The 18050-nt window shown below is 41.2% G+C and overlaps 1 protein-coding gene across 2 annotated transcripts in view; it reads right to left on the bottom strand.

The window, feature by feature from the left end:
- Positions 1-1322: 1322 nt before the first annotated feature.
- Positions 1323-18050, bottom strand: part of LOC121553764 (phosphatidylcholine:ceramide cholinephosphotransferase 1) — a 42414-nt gene continuing 25686 nt past the window's right edge. For both annotated transcript variants that reach the window (XM_041867141.2, XM_041867142.2), the window contains exons 2-6: positions 7288-8170; positions 6835-6952; positions 5512-5665; positions 4846-5012; positions 1323-4736 (exon numbers count right to left, since the gene is read on the bottom strand). In XM_041867141.2, the coding sequence (XP_041723075.1) occupies positions 4560-4736; positions 4846-5012; positions 5512-5665; positions 6835-6952; positions 7288-7901 (1230 nt within the window). In that variant the 5' untranslated portion in view covers positions 7902-8170 and the 3' untranslated portion in view covers positions 1323-4559. The remainder of the gene's footprint in view (positions 4737-4845; positions 5013-5511; positions 5666-6834; positions 6953-7287; positions 8171-18050) is intronic.

Raw genomic sequence — 18050 nt, 5'->3', positions numbered from 1 at the left:
ACAATAACTGTTCGTCGGGAGCTTCATGAAATCGGTTTCCATGGCCGAGCAGCTGCACACAAGCCTAAAATCACCATGCGCAATGCCAAGTGTAGGCTGGATTGGTGTAAAGATTGCCCACATTGGACTCTGGAGAAGTGGAAACGCGTTCTCTGGAGTGATGAATCACGCTTCACCATCTGGCAGTCCGATGGACGAATCTGGGTTTGAAGGATGCCAGGTGAACGCTACCTGCCCGAATGCATAGTGCGAACTGTAAAGTTTGGTGGAGGAGGAATAATGGTCTGGGGCTGTTTTTCATTGTTCTGGCTAGGCCCCTTAGTTCCAGTGAAGGGTAATCTTAACGCTACAGCATACAATGGCATTCTAGACGATTCTGTGCTTCTAACATTATGACAACTGTTTGGGGAAGGCCCTTTCCTGTTTCAGCATGACAATGCCCCCGTGCACAGAGCGAGGTCCATACAGAAATGGTTTGTCGAGAATGGTGTGGAAGAACTTGACTGGCCTGCACAGAGCCCTAACCTCAACCCCATCGAACACCTTTGGGTTTAATTGTAACGCAGACTGCGAGCCAGGCCTAATCGCCCAACATCAGTGCCCGACCTCACTAATGCTTGTTGTTGAATGGAAGCAAGTCCCCGCAACAATGTTCCAACATCTAGTGGAACGCCTTCCCAGAAGAGTGGAGGCTGTTATAGCAGCAAAGAGGGGAACAACTCCATATTAATGCCCATGATTTTGGAATGAGATGTTTGACGAGCAGGTGTCCACACACTTTTAGTCATGTAGTGTACATAGAGATTTACACAATCATTACAGAGGAAAGCCCATAGGTAGTGCAAGTACTGCATGTTGAAAAGTTATTAGAATATTTGTGTAATTGCACCCCCTTCAGTGCATTGCAACATTTGCTCCCACGGTCACAGTGGTTCCCAAACTGTGGGGCATGCGGTCGACATATGTGTATGTGACCAATAAAATGTGATTTGATTTGAGTAGCAGCAGTGGAGTCTTTGACAATGTATTTATTTTTTCTCCATAGATTTTGTTGTAATGTTTGAGTCACTCAAATATCACATGAACGCATGCACAATAGACATGGCAAAATGTATAGAATTGCAAGAAAATGAGCTTTAAAACTGCAAATTCTCTCTGCACCCCATGACAAAATATTTGTGGGATGCTCCCCCCCCCCAGTGAAAAGTTTGGGAACCCCTGTGTTACACCATTCTTCGTCGGGGTGGGACATAAGACCACAACAATCTTGGGTTCCGTCTGGCCACAGCTTCCAATCATGGACAGAGGACACTGCTAAAATGCTGAATTAATAAATTGTTTTATTTGAAAGCCTACCAGATATAATTCTCTGTCCTATTAATTTATCAAAGCTTACAACCATCTGGTATACACAAAAAAAAAACATGACAAATTGTATTGTTGATTCACACAAAATAAACATACATAATTACATTAGCTGTCATTATTCTAAAATAAAACAGTTTTTCCAGCTTAGTTTGCAACCATGGACTAATTTCTCTCCCAAACTATGGCCAGGATACAAAAATGTGTTATATTTATCAAGGCACATATTCCGACTTTCACTGCCCAGTTTAAATTAGGTATGTGCACTTCAAGTCAAAATATGGCCCTTAATGTGTGTGCATCAAATATCGAAGGATTTCAGAAATGGTTCAAACATTCCACCACTACTGGCTTCCTTTTTAAGACAGAAATGTCTGTATTAAAGGGCTAAGGGGGAATATCCCCAAACTCCTCTCATGTTACAGCTATAGATGGCTTTAGAGAGGTTTACATCAATAAGCCTACATAGACATCTGATCTGCCATTCACATTCATAAACTTTTGACATAGCCGAAGCTGTCAATAAGATACCAGCAATGTGTCTGTCACATGGGTACATGCTAAACTCATTATATTAAAGTACATCAACTTTAGCCATAAACATATGGTCTTATACCCCTTCAACGAAGGTGTCCCAACCTTTTCTTTAGAGGACAACCACCGCTGCCTCCTTCTCAAGCTAAGAGGCAAAATTACATTTGTCTTCAAGACATTCATCATTAGAAGAAATAGCACATCAATTCAGCATTCAAATGATGTCATCAATATCGATTTAGTACTGCTACTCTTTAGGACACCAGAGGAAAACATCATGACATAAAAATGTACAACAATGATTAGAGGCTAGAACTCTTTTTAAAGAGTAAATACAATTGAGGTCCATTATATTAACCTGTCCTGTCTCACCATTCAGTTCCATTTAACTGGGCCATGTTGCATGTTTTTCATAACAGAAAGTGCCATGTTATTACCAGTTCAGTCTCTCCAGTCAGACAGCTGAACTGAGGTCATTTCTTAGTCTCGATCCAGCTGTACTACAGAGAAAACATGTTGTGCTGTTGGAATGGTAACACAAATCATTTTAAATGCACAAGTGTATCGAGGACCATTAGAGACCATTTTCACATTCATGGTAATCAGTACGTTGTCTGTTGTGTGGATGTGTCCGTACATTAGATCCCCAGTACTGTGCAATTGGCCCCTATCGCCCACTTGATAACCCCATTAGCTTTGTACAATTTGTAAGCTTCTTTAGTAGGTAGTTGTGACTAAAGTATTTTTGGCATTGCACAAACTTGCCAGCCAATGTAATTCAGGACAGTACCAATACATGATCGTAATTACCAACGTCCCCTTTCAACCTCAAGTTAACCTCTCAGAAACTTTGCCTCAAACTTCTGTTTTTAAACAAGTCAACATTCAAAAGCCCTATACATTTGTCAAAGTTCAGAGATGGCATATCACCACTGAATCGCACTAAGATCAACATGTAGGTCAATAAGAGAGATAAATACCCCAAGAAGCTTTTCTTTATCAGTAGGGCCGGGACGATACCAGTATCACGATAATCCTTAGTATCGTGGCAGGGAAACAAAACACAAAGTGGAATTAACTTCTTAAGGAAAACAGTCCTAATGTTGGAAACATACATCATTATGATGTCATCTATAGTCACATGTATTTATTTTCCAAGCTATAGCACACAATATTTTACATACAGCAGGTTTTTAAAAGGACCGAAGACGTGATCTGCTTCGGGTTTTCATTTTTGCAAAGGAAAACATATTGCGATACTGTTGTCGTCCCGGCCCTATTTATCAGTAAGACATTCTGGCAGGCTGCATTCAGGAACACACTGCTCTATTGGCCAAGTCTACAACAGCCAGAAAGATGCATTGTGGGTCTGTATGGAGAACACTGTTTGACAAAAGAGGGATTCAGTATCTCTTACAAAGACACAACTCCAGTTCAGTCCTTGAGATCCAGAGGGTTTCCTGGTTTTCATCATTCTTTCAAAGTTAGCAACTAATCTAGACCTTTGATACAAGATGATTAGCAAGCCAATGAGATTTAAAGTCTTAATGACATGTTAGAGGACTGAACACCCTCTAGGACCGCAGCTATGCACTACTGTCTTGCAAGGACATGATTGGAATAGGATTGGAACAAGATTAGAACACGGTCAAGACTGGCTAAGGGTCATTCAATTATTAGGACATTACTAAACAACTTAACGGTCCTTCAATAACTGCTATAACAGCACCGGCTATGGAAAAAATAATTATATATGAAAACATAAATAAATAGACAGGACATTTCACTCATCTCACTGTTTTTGGTTTTGGGAAGACTAATTACCATACAAGGCTGGCATTATTATTCTTACATTCATTCGAACAAGACTTGAATGATCATTTGGAACCGCCTCATGCCGATCTTGTGGGCAGCCAGACAGACACGCGCGAGGCAGAGGAACACAGACACATAGTACAATCAAGCTAAGGAAGGCACTGGAAAAATTCTAAATACCACAGATTCTTCTGCTTTCAGCATTCAATCTTGAAAAAGGTAAAAATCTAAAAATATTTTTTGGGACATTATTTGTTTTGAAAAATAAAGTTGCAATTGTTAGAAAAAAAATATTTTTTTGCACCATTGCCATGTTGTAGTTGACAAAAGTAATTTGTTAAAAAAGAAAAAAATGTTTTGCATCTAAAACTCCCCCAGACAACGTATGGCATTTTGGTTATCAAATAAACATTTCAGTGACCTGATTTGCACTTGGTAGACCTTATCGGACCAGAATTGCTCCAATTATTTTCAGAGAAAAAGAGTCTAAACTACTTGTTACAGCCATGGTCAAAACGAACAAAAATAATTGAAATATAATATTGAAATATTAACCAGATCTGCTGCAGACAACGCAGCAATTGCAAAGTGTTCCAAGAAAAACATACATGATCAAAGTAGTGCGCTACGTTTTCAAAAACCTTTTCCAAAATACAATTATTTGTAGAGCTAAAGTAAGACTACGGTCACAGTGCTAGCCAGGACAGGGATTTTTCTGATATGAGCCCTACAGGTCAAGGGAACAGCACTGGCTTGACGACATGCCACCATCTCCCATCTCTTTCAGAGGATCACAATTTCAGGAAGTCTCTCACTCAGCTCCCACCCCTGTCACGTGACCTGGGTCACTGGGTGTCCACTCTGCTGTACTTTACCCCCAGGCTCCACGGAGACGATCGCCATGAACACGGCAGCTGATAATTTCGAGGGACAATGCCCTTGACGTTCTCCTCAAAGTACTGGAACAGTCGAAACCACCAGACTCTGGAGAACGGGTTACTCTGGGACTTCTCTTTCAGCGCCTGAATGAAAACACAACAGAGAAAATAAATACAAGTAGAATTGTGCCACTTAAGCTAAAATAAGCTACATTAACATTCGATAATGGAGACAGGCGTGTTGGCTCCCCACCTGCTGGTTGGCCATGGTGTGGTACCACCAGAAGAGACGTGTTGTGATGAAATAAGCTACCACCACGTCCACAGTATAGTGGTCATGGGCCAGCAGGATGCAGAAGATGCCTACCGCACTCAGAGTCCAGCAGAACCAGTGGTACCACCAAAACCTCTTAGGGGAATCTGACAACAGCGAGAGACAGTGAAGGGTTAATGGAATATACAGAGACATTATTTTGTTTCAATAACCAACAATGAAATGCATTTACCTAACACATTGCTTTGGAACAAACTATGTAGTCTTTCAAACCAGACTTCCACAACCATCCACTAGATGTCACTGCAGCATAAAACACGTGGCTAATGTCACAACAGTACAGTTCAACAACATCATGTGACACCACTGTTTACACAAGACATTGGCTTATCTCTCTATTGCTTGAGCAAGCCATTTCAGAAATTCTAAAACCTTTGTATGAGCAGTGGAAAACAGCCAACTGGTCATCTCAGATTGTGAAAGAGAAGAGAACAGAAAAATGGTGAAAGGACAGAGAGACGTGCTAAGCTTATAATGATAGAGTAAAGTGATGGTGTTAGCATGACGGTAAATCTGTAGACTACTTTAACCCTTTGATAAAGAGATAGGTTAGCGTTAGCATGGTTGTGTCTATGTAATACTTACACTCTTTGATAAAGAGATATGATAGCGTTAGAATGACTGTGTGGCCACTGTACAGGTAGTCTCCACACATCGTGTGGGAGCCGGTGATTGACAGGCCTCCCCCGGCGATCAGCTTTATGATCCTCCTCATCTGAGCCTCCCAGTTCCCAAACAGCTGCAACGACACACATACCGTAATGTGTCAATTTGACATGTCAATCATTCAACAATGTCCAGTCAGCTAGTCACGTCTGTGTGCGTTCTCCATTATGTATGCTTCATTTGAACTCAAATAGGGAACACAAAAGACAAGCTTTGTGGATCTGATACAGCTGGATTACTCAGTGTGACTCAACCAAGACTATATTTGACACACACACACACACACGAGGGAGGAGGGAGAGAGAATGTACACACTGGGTAGTACACACACAAATACACACATGCACACACAAACACATGCACACACAAATAAACACACACACACACACACACACACACACACACACACACACACACACACACACACACACACACACACACACACACACACACAGCAGGTCTCTGTGATGGAGGACAGCTTGTGCAGATTCAGATAGAGGTTTAGAACAGGAAACCAGGCCCAGGGCATGACAGTACATAGAAAGACCTTCATCTGTTGCTGGGAGGGGAAGAGAGGAGAGGAGGAGGCGAGGAAAGGTGGAGGGTGGAACGAGGGAACAATACACATCCCTCCCACTGGCCTTGGGCAACAGAGGGAGTGGGAATGTTTCTATACACTGAACTCTCACCCACCGCTTTGTTCTGTGGTGGGAGGAGCTACCATTTTGTGACTTCCATTCTTCGATATTTCAAAAGAGTTTCAATAGAGAACTTTATAGTATTAAGATGAGTCACATTTAAACCACACACGCTACCTCAGTAAAACATTACCTCTACTTCCTCTGGCGCTTTAGTCACATGGTTAGGATGTGAGAAGCTAAAACAGTAAAAGGAAACTCGTGCCTGACCTGATGAGCACTCGAGTGATTAAAAAATAGCTATTTTAAGTTGTACACATGCAACAGAATCGTTTTAAAATGTTTAATTTGATCAAGGAGGACTGGGGGGCGTTAAACTGAAAACAAGGTCTAGATCTCTTTCTGTTGAGTTTGTCTTTAGGGGGTGTTGTTGTTAAGCTCCAACTGTAATGTTTATATGCAAGAATAGCCCAGAGAGTCAGAATACTGCAAGTGCTACAGCAGCAATGACATCATTGATGGAAATAGATGTGGGCGCTGGTAGCTCACAGTGAGTGTTAGCAACTGACAGCATATTGTTGCTTGGATTTGGAAGGAAACAAACCTTTGGAGAGCATTGGAAGTGCATCCCTGGAACAGGCAAAGTGGTGATGTACATAGTGACACATCTGTACAGGTAGAGGGTACCCACAATGAAGAAGAACCGACGGATGATTATTGATCTGGACACAGAGATACAGGTTATTGGTTAGTTATCTTTGGTCACATTCCAGGCTGACTACACTGCAGACATTGCATTGCATCAACCAATGGTTGCATACCACGTCATTGACTGCACAGTTGAGCATCAGATTGCTATATTGTATAATGTGGTTAGCTGATTTGCTAAACGTATATTCAGGCGTTGTGAGATCTGGCAGACGTTTGCAATGTAGTCAGCCTGGAATGCAGCCATTGGGTATCCCAGAAAAATAGGTTCAAAGTTAAAGGTTACAATTTAAACAGGTAAACACTGCTCCATGGTCTACTCTATTATCCCACTACTGTTGTGTCTCACCTGTACTTGAGCAGGGTCCACTGCAGCAGCAACAGACTCACCAGCAGCATGCCATTGATCTCGCAGATAGAGAAGGCCCACTCTACCCGGTCAAAAATGTCAAAGAACTTATCGGGCAACGGTGGGGTGTGCTCCTTGGCCGGCACCCTCTCATGGACCACCGAGATGACCACAGTGGTAGTGACGAAGCAGCAGACTGCGTAGAGGAATGCTACGCCTGTCTTGCCCCACTCCTGGGGGAACCCCGAGCGTTCAGCCTCCGACATGGGGATGGGGATGTGGACCATCTCCTTCCGGAAGCCGTTGAGCCCCAGCGAGCCGTTCCGCAGGGGCTTGGCAGTGCCGTTGGGTAGCCTCCCATGGCCATTGGCGTGGCCATTTTTTTGGTGCTCCTCAATGTGGTGCTCGATCCGTAGGGTCTCCAGCCGTTCCAAGAGCTGCCGTCCGTTGTCTGAGGAGACCAGTGAGAGGGGCGGGGTCAGGAAGTCATCCGGGGTGAGCCGCAGCAGGGCGGGGCCGTCCGTCTGCTGGAGGGAGTCGCCATACTCCTGCATCCCCTCCTCGCTCAGCCAATGGGACACCTCCTCCGCCGACCACTGCCCCACCTTCTTCATCTCGGCCAATGGGGAAGGGTGGACGGGGCCAGGTGGAGCCCGAGGACAGAGAGGGATAGGCTGCAGGAGATGTGGCAGTCTATGGAGTAGTGAATCCTCCCCAGCTGTGGCTCATGGCGTTTCAGGAGCATTGGATGGGGACACCCGGAGGACCCAGTCTTAAGACTCAGATGCAGTAGAGTAATGAAGGTAGCTAGTAGCCAGCTGCTTTAGCCTGCTTTGTGCATCTTCACCTCATTACTTCAATGGGGTTCCCGTATGCCTCTTTCCTGGGAAAGGAGAGAAAAAGAGTTGAGACTTGAGATTCAACCTAGAGCTGACAGTGACCAATCGTTGAATTATAGAACAGGATAATTAGCTGGTAACATGGCCTTTAGTACCACAGGTAGCTCACTGAAATCAACACTGAAACCAGTTAAGCTCTATTTCCCTCAGAAGAACACATGCTATCAATTACGCACACCATTCAAAAGCTATTTTTAAAACAGCAACACTCACAGGAACAACACAATAGAAGCATGTTTCCCTCTTTGATCCCTACAGTAGACAAGCCTTTCAGAGGACATACAGTTGAAGTCTGAAGTTTACATACACCTTAGCCAAATACATTTAAACTCAGTTTTTCACAATTCCTGACATTTAATCCAAGTAAAAATTCCCTGTTTTAGGTCAGTTAGGATCACCACTTTTTTTTAAGAATGTGAAATGTCAGAATAATAGTAGAGAGAATGATTTATTTCAGCTTTTATTTATTTAATCACATTCCCAGTGGGTCAGAAGTTTTCATACACTCAATTAGTATTTGGTAGCATTGCCTTTAAATTGTTTAACTTGGGTCAAACGTTTCGGGTAGCCTTTCACAAGCTTCCCACAATAAGTTGGGTGAATTTTGGCCCATTCCTCCTGACAGAGCTGGTGTAACTGAGTCAGGTTTGTAGGCCTCCTTGCTCGCACACACTTTTTCAGTTCTGCCCACAAATGTTCTATAGGCTTGAGGTCAGGGCTTTGTGATGGCCACTCCAATACCTTGACTTTGTTGTCCTTAAGCCATTTTGCCACAACTTTGGAAGTATGCTTGGGGTCATTGTCCATTTGGAAGACCCATTTGCGACCAAGCTTTAACTTCATGACTGATGTCTTGAGATGTTGCTTCAATATATCCACATAATTTTCCATCCTCATGATGCCATCTATTTTGTGAAGTGCACCAGTCCCTCCTGCCGCAAAGCACCCCCACAGCATGATGCTGCCACTCCCGTGCTTCACGGTTGGGATGGTGTTCTTTGGCTTGCAAGCACCCCCCTTTTCCTGCAAATATAACAATGGTCATTATGGACAAACAGTTATATTTTTGTTTCATCAGACCAGAGGACATTTCTCCAAAAAGTACGATCTTTGTCCCCATGTGCAGTTGCAAACCGTAGTCTGGCTTTTTTATGGCGGTTTTGGAGTAGTGGCTTCTTCCTTGCTGAGCGGCCTTTCAGGTTATGTCGATATAGGACTCGTTTCACTGTGGGTATAGATACTTTTGTACCTGTTTACTCCAGCATCTTCACAAGGTCCTTTGCTGTTGTTCTGGGATTGATTTGCACTTTACACACCAAAGTACGTTCATCTCTAGGAGACAGAACGCGTCTCCTTCCTGAGCGGTATGACGGCTGCGTGGTCCCATGGTGCCATGGTGTTTATACTTGCGTACTATTGTTTGTAGAGATGAATGTGGTACCTTCAGGCATTTGGAAATTGCTCCCAAGGATGAACCAGACTTGTGGAGGTCTACAATTTTTCTTCTGAGGTCTTGGCTGATTTCGTTTGATTTTCCCATGATGTCAAGCAAAGAGGCACTGAGTTTGAAGGTAGGCCTTGAAATACATCCACAGGTACACCTCCAATTGACTCAAATGATGTAAATTAGCCATCAGAAGCTTCTAAAGCCATGATATCATTTTCTTTAATTTTCAAGCTGTTTAAAGGCACAGTCAACTTAGTGTATGTAAACTTCTGACCCACTGGAATTGTGATACAGTGAATTATAAGTGAAATAATCTGTCTGTAAACAATTGTTGGAAAATTACTTGTGTCATGCACAAAGTAGATGTCCTAACCAACTTGCCAAAACTATAGTTTGTTAACAAGAAATGTGTGGAGTGGTTGAAAAACGAGTTTTAATGACTCCAACCTAAGTGTATGTAAACTTCCGGCTTCAACTGTACATCCAGTGTGACTTTAGCCTTTTTATGTACAAAGCCACTGAGAAATATTTATGATTGTACTGCTTTTATTCAAGACCATATTCTGACTGAGCCATTTAAAACCAGTAAAACCACAACAGACAATGACATTGAGATCCCATTTTAAACTGTGAATATACTGTATATTACAGCCCTAACATTTTTTAAATTATTGCAGGTTAGGAATCGCCCTACAGTTGGGTACAGTATATTGATTTATCATTGACTTTGATAAGCAGGGCATGCTTCAGTATCCCGGAAAACTAACCTAAGTCAGTCATCTTTTAGACAGTTACCACCTAAAATCACTGAACAAATTACAGAACAGGCAACATGATTGCTACTGTTGGGCGACCCAGCCCCCGAAGTGATTCTTATCACCTGTATGCTAGGATTTCCTTTGTATCGTCTTAGGAATGCTGCATTCTCTCTCAAACCCCCATTCTGTCTCACTGGGTAGCGGAGGTTCTGTTGTGTTTACATCCTGTAGGTCTGATATCTGATTGGAGGTTAACTCAACAGTAATGCTATTGGTCAACAACTCCGATTTTGAATCCAAACAACTGTTATAAAGGGGTCTCAGATGCATTGTCCCCCTCTCTTTGATCCTGACTTGCGCTGGTGAGATATACCCTCTTTTTTTCATTCTCCACCCCTGGGACTCTCGGGACATGGCCTTTAAGGCTATGACTTCTCTCTCTCCCTCTCTGATCATGCCTAGAATAATGCTTGTAATGCTTTGTAACTTAAGCTTTATGCCTTGTGTAATGTATAGTTCATTTTACAATGGTATTAAATATCTGCCTTTGATATAGACAATTCTCAGAGCTTTCTATTACTGTAACTCATCTATAGTCTCTTGCATATTGCTAAATAATCTTTATGGAGTTAGATCATTTATTTAATAGACTTTGTTAACATATTAATTGCATAGTCTTATTACGGTTCGCATGTCAGGTATGCGCATATGATAAATATTATCCCACTACTCCCAGTTTCCCATGTTTTCAGCTGTAGTAACCACCACTCAACGGTATGCCTCTATTGCTTAACTTAAAGCACAACAGCAACAGCTCACTTTATCCACTGTAGTGTAAACTGCAACAATCCACATCTGCTGGCTGGGGTGTGTTTATAAACAGTGTTGACAGCGATGGACACAGGGAGTCCCTGCTTATGTTTCAGGGAGCCATGGTTCAGCTGGAGGCCAAGGCTGTGTTTCTGGAGGCTGAGGGAGGAACTCATAAATCAGCCATGCCGAGGGTCAGTGCTGAGCACTGCTCTGTTCAGCCCGGGCCCCACCCCAGTCACAGGGCAAGCAGCCAACAGAACCATTCAACCTTTACCTCAGCCAACCGCCCTACAGACTGGGATACAGGCCTATAGACACCAGCTTCCTGCTTTCATGAATACAACTGGCAAGGCTTAAACTCTGATGAGACTGATGAGCAGAAAGTATAACTTATTTTAACATTCCAACATGGCCTTATCAACAGGTTAGCCCACCACGATGAATGGCAGATTTGAACAGCTATAAAATGCTCTGTGTAAGGGCTGGCTGTAGCCTGTTTTGACACAGTGTGAGAGACAACTCACCACAGGAGTGGAGTAGGGGAAAGGGGAACCCACAGAGGTGGAGTGTGTGTGTGTGAGAGAGAGAGAGATTAGAGATTTGCCGTCACCGAGTCAGCTGCGTGTGCTGGACCTTTGCTCCTTGAATTATTTTACAGGGCAGCCAGTGATAATTCCACATCAGAATTTAGCCACGCTGCTGAGCGGAAAACTAATCACTAATTTAATTTAACTCAGGGGTACAACTTTGGTTTTAGAAGTGGGGGCTACATAACCCTTTTTTTAGGCATCTAAAGATAATTTCCTGCATTTCTACACAATCTAATATTACCTTTTTTTGGGTCACTTTTATTGTAAATAAGAATATAATATGTTTCTAAACACTTCTACATGAATGTGGATGCTACCATGATTACGGATAATCCTGAATAATGATGAGTGAGAAAGATATAGACGCACAAATATCACACCCCCCAAAATATTCTAACCTCCCCTGTTATTGTAATGGTGGGTATGATATTAGTGCGTCTGTAACTTTCTCACTCATCATTATTCACGATTCATTCAGGATTATCCTGGTAGCATCCACATTAATGTAGAAGTGTTTAGAAACATTTGATATTCTTACTTACAATAAAAGTGATTCCAAAACGGCACACTACATTATTTACCATTCATATCTATTGGGCACAAAATCATCTGAAACACAACCAAAACAAACAGCAAATGCATCCAACAAATGTGTAGTCACAAGCTTGATGTAGTCATGAATGTGGGACCAACTTTAACTTCATAGTCTTTGTTCGATTTCAAATCCAAACTTTTGGAGTATAGCGCCAAAAGAAGAAACAATCCTTTACTGTCCCAATAATTACAGAAGGCACTGTAATTAATCTCATAGGCCTAATAGTATTGTAGAGCTCTTTCTACTTGAACACAATATAGCTGGATCACCCCATCCTGCCCCTAGGGGTCCACCACCCTGCAGCGCCCCAACCCAACACACCCCACTCAGCTTTAGGATCTTAGTGAAACATTCATTATTGGTTTCAGGTGTGTTAGGCCAAGGCCAGAGTGACAACCAACAGTACGGCAGACCCCCAGGGCCAGGACTGAGCAGCCCAGCAGCAAGGGATTGCCTAAATAGGTATTTCCCCTAACGTGGGAATTGTTCAATACAGACTCTGTTTGTCGTACAGTATTCCATATAAGTAATCCAGACCTTATGAAAGTTGCACAGTATACCCTTAATCTGGTAATAAATCAAATCTAGTGATACATAACTTGACATTTCTGCCATCCATTGCGACATTGTGGGAGGATAACCAACATTCAAATGAATGGCACTGCATGGGGACAAGAGATGTAATGGACCCTATGGGAAGCGTACTAAAACATGGAGAAGGCAGCCTTAAATTAAAGATGCAAACTTATGACAACAACATGTGAGGATGAGCGAACTGTCACCTTTCACCTGAACAAATAACTAGTTACGAGTTTGCATGGGTAAAAAATATAAAGAAAAAAACTCACTGGCTAAAGCACTTACAGAAGCATTTCACACGTTAAAAGAATCTCACCAACTTTGAAAAATAGTTTAGTTCCCCCCTAACCATTGTTTGCAGTGAGGACGCCCCCTAAAATGTTAAAAATATGTAGCACAAAGTAACTGAACTGCTCATAAGGCTGTGTAAATCTGTTTACTTAATAGGGTTGTAGCTGATGCTCGGCATTCACACTGACGCAACAGCCTAAATAACAGCACCTGCTGCCCGACTCATACATAAACAGTGAACGCCAAATTGTGTTAGAAGAACCATGTATGTTCTTACTCAACCATCTGACACAGCGTTTGTGTGCGCTTACAGACAATAATGAGAAGACCTGGCAGATACAACTAGGGTTGTGATGATTCTAGTATCGCAATATTTTTTCCATGAAAACACGAAGCTGACCAAATACTTTGGTCCTTTAAAAACCTGCTGTATGTCAAATTATGTGTGCTATAGCTTGGAAAATAAATAAATATGACTCTGGATGACAATATAATGATGTTTGTTTCCAACATTAGGGCTCTTTAGGTCTTCATGTTTTGTTTCCTTGCCACGATACTAACAAGCATCGTGATGCTGGTATTGTCCGGGTCCTAGATACATTATATATGGAAATAACGTGAGCTTTTTAAAATCTAAAATCAAGGATGTTTTCAGGCCTACATCCCCTCAGAAATAAAACTAGAGTGGCCATAAACCAGACTACATGATAGAATGCTGAAATTTCTGACGCTGGAAAAAATGACTTGGCTCACAAAATACAACAACGACAAGTGGAAAACGCATCACAGTCAATGATACATGGTCCAACTATACTGCTTCATGCCGTAAATTCTTCCCTTCCAGGTTTGGCCGTGGAATGGAGGAGTAACGACAGTGGTGGAAAGAGTACCAAATTGTCATACCTGAGTAAAAGTAAAGACCCCTTAATAGAAAATGACTCAAGTAAAAGTGACCCAGTAAAATACTACTTGAGTAAAAGTCTAAAAGTATTTGGTTTTAAATATACTTAAGTATCAAAAGTAAATGCAATTGATGTTCTCTTGATAAGTGCTTGATTTGGACGATTTTGTCCTGCTGTCCTGCTAGGAATTCAAGTACTTAAGGGTGTCAAGGAAAATATATGGAGTAAAAAGTACATGATTGTAGCGACCCGCACAGACAGCTGTGTGTTATGAGTTATGCTGTTCGTTTGTTGCGTTGTCCTTACATTTACATTTACATTTTAGTCATTTAGTAGACGCTCTTATCCAGAGCGACTTAGTTAGTGAGTGCATACCAGTACCCAGTGTTCGCGGGGTCCGACATGCCAGTCAACCTGCTATCTGCCAACCACGGGAATGTCTGGAATGTTACGGTGCCGGGCATCCTTGTGGTTGGTGGAGCGGCGGGGGGGTTTGGCAGGGGGGTGGAGCACCGCAAGTTTAAGACCATGCTTAGCCATTGTTCTCTCTCTTACGTCTGGTCTTAACAAGAGATGGTCACTGTTGTTTTATACTGTTATCCTTGATTTATTTGGCGTGGGCTACGGCCAAACAGTAGCCTGTGTTGAGTTTGGTTAATAAACCGGAAATTCGTAAACTTCATCCTCTGTCTGGACATTTGTTCATTTATGACCTAGCCAGGTCATTACTTTATTTTCTTTAGGAATGTGGTGAAGTAAAAGTGGTAAAAAATATAAATAGGGAAAGTAAAGTACAGATACCCCAAAAAGTAGTACTTTTAAAGTATTTTTACTTAAGTACTTTACACCACTGAGTAACTAACGAGGCAGAAAAGCAAAAGGCTGTGTCTGTGTGTGTGTGTGACCAGAGTTTAACCTTTCCCCCCAAAGCATGCCAAGTACACACACACACAGGCCGCAAGTAGCAGAATGACTCATTCACAATGCTAAAGAGTATTTTTCAGGGATGAAAATAACCAATTCAGGCTTGGAAAGTCTAAACACAACCCAAAGCTCCATATTAACATCAAGTTAGCCAAGCTGATAATTGTGCCAGGAACACCAAATAGACACAGCAGAAATATAGAGCTACAGATCCATCTAAACCTTCCTCAGACTCAGGTTGACAAAGAAACGATAGACAGTCTCACTGACAAACATGTTGTTGGAAGCAAGGTTATTATAGTAAACTAAAACTAATCATGAAAAAACTTTCATAAACTGAAATAAAATTATTCACAAACAAGTTTGAAAAACTAAAACTATACAGAAACGTATCTTTGACTCAAATTAACAACAGTACACTGTACAAAAATAAATAAATAAATAAATACATACAGTTGAAGTCGGAAGTTTACATACACCTTAGCCAAATACATTTAAACTCAGTTTTTCACAATTCCTGACATTTAATCCTAGTAAAAATTCCCTGTCTTAGGTCAGTTAGGATCACCACTTTATTTTAAGAATGGGAAATGTCAGAATAATAGTAGAGAGAATTATTTATTTCAGCTTTTATTTCTTTCATCACAATCCCAGTGGGTCAGAAGTTTACATACACTCAATTAGTATTTGGTAGCATTGCCTTTAAATTGTTTAACTTGGGTGAATCGTTTCGGGTAGCCTTTCACAAGCTTCCCACAATAAGTTGGGTGAATTTTGGCCCATTCCCACTGACAGAGCTGGTGTAACTGAGTCAGGTTTGTAGGCCTCCTTGCTCACACACACTTTTTCAGTTCTGCCCACAAATGTTCTATAGGATTGAGGTCAGGGCTTTGTAATGGCCACTCCAATATCTTGACTTTGTTGTCCTTAAGCGATTTTGCCACAACTTTGGAAGTATGCTTGGGGTCATTGTCCATTTGGAAGACCCATTTGCGACCAAGCTTTAACTTCATGACTGATATCTTGAGATGTTGCTTCAATATATCCACATAATTTTCCTTCCTCGTGATGCCATTTATTTTGTGAAGTGCACCAGTCCCTCCTGCAGCAAAGCACCCCCACATCATGATGCTGCCAACACCGTGCTTCACGGTTGTGATGGTGTTCTTCGGCTTGCAAGCAGCCCCCTTTTTCCTCCAAACATAACGATGGTCATTATGGCCAAACAGTTCTATTTCTGTTTCATCGGACCAGAGGATATTTCTCCAAAAAGTACGATCTTTGTCCCCATGTGCAGTTGCAAACCGTAGTCTGGCTTTTTTATGGCGGTTTTGGAGCAGTGGCTTCTTGACATCATTTTCTTGAATTTTCTGACCCACTGGAATTGTGATACAGTGAATTATAAGTGAAATAATCTGTCTGTAAACAATTGTTGGAAAATTACTTGTGTCATGCACAAAGTAGATGTCCTAACCGACTTGCCAAAAGTATAGTTTGTTAACAAGAAATGTGTGTAGTGGTTGAAAAACAAGTTTTAATGTAAACTTCTGACTTCAACTGTTCATACATACATACACACTACCATTCAAAAGTTTGGACACAGCTACTCATTCAAGGGTTTTTCTTTATTATTACTATTTTTTACATTGTAGAATAATAGTGAAGACATCAATACTATGAAATAACACATATGGTATCATATAGTAACCAAAAAAAGTGTTAAACAAATCAAAGAAGATTTTATATTTGAATTCTTCAAAAAGCCACCCTTTGCCTTGATGACAGCTTTGCACACTCTTGGCATTCTCTCAACCAGCTTCATGAGGTAGTCACCTGGAATGCATTTTAATTAACAGGTGTGCCTTCTTAAAAGTTAATTCGTGGAATTTATTTCCTTCTTAATGCGTTTGAGCCAATCAGTTGTGTTGTGACAAGGTATGGGGGGTATACAGAAGATAGCCCTATTTAGGTAAAAGACCAAGTCCATATTATGACAAGAACAGCTCAAATAAGCAAAGAGAAATGACAGTCCATCATTACTTTAAGAGATGAAGGTCAGTCAATACGGAACATTTCAAGAACTTGCAGTTGCAAAAACCATCAAGCGCTATGATGAAACTGGCTCTCATGAGGACCACCAAAGGAATGGAACACCCAGAGTTACCTCTGCTGCAGAGGATAAGTTCATTAGAGTTACCAGCCTCAGAAATTGCAGCCCAAATAAATGTTTCACAGAATTAAACTCACAGACACATCTCAACATCAACTGTTCAGAGGGGACTGTGTGAATCAGGACTTCATGGTCGAATTGCTGCAAAGAAACCACTACTAAAGGACACCAATAAGAAGAAGACACCTGCTTAGGCCAAGAAACAAAAGCAATGGACATTAGACCGGTGGAAATTAGATGGTTTGGGATGAGTCGGACGTCAGAGTGAAGGAAAAGCAGCCAACAAGTGCTAAGCATATGTGGGAACTCCTTCAAGACTGTTGGAAAAGCATTCCAGGTGAAGCTGGTTGAGAGAATGCCAAGAGTGTGCAAAGCTGTTATCAAGGCAAAGGGTGGCTATTTGAAGAATCTCAAATATTAAATATATTTTGATTTGTTTAACACTTTTTTGGTTACTCCATGATTCAATATGTGTTATTTCATAGTTTTGATATCTTCACTATTATTCTACAATGTAGAAAATAGTAAAAAAGAAAAGAAAAACCCTTGAATGAGTAGGTGTGGCTAAACTCTTGACTGGTACTGTATGTATATGTGTGTATGTATGTATGTATATGTGTGTATATATGTATGTATATATGTATATATGTATGTATATGTATGTATATGTATGTATATATATATATATATATATATATATATATATATATATATATATATATATATATATATATATATACACATACATACATATATATATATATATATACATACATATATACACATACATATATA

This window comes from Coregonus clupeaformis, chromosome 37 (genome assembly GCF_020615455.1).
Source record: "Coregonus clupeaformis isolate EN_2021a chromosome 37, ASM2061545v1, whole genome shotgun sequence".
Classification (NCBI taxonomy): Eukaryota; Metazoa; Chordata; class Actinopteri; order Salmoniformes; family Salmonidae; genus Coregonus; species Coregonus clupeaformis.
The sequence above is the reverse complement of the archived record's forward strand: the minus strand, read 5'-3'. Positions and strand labels throughout refer to the sequence as shown.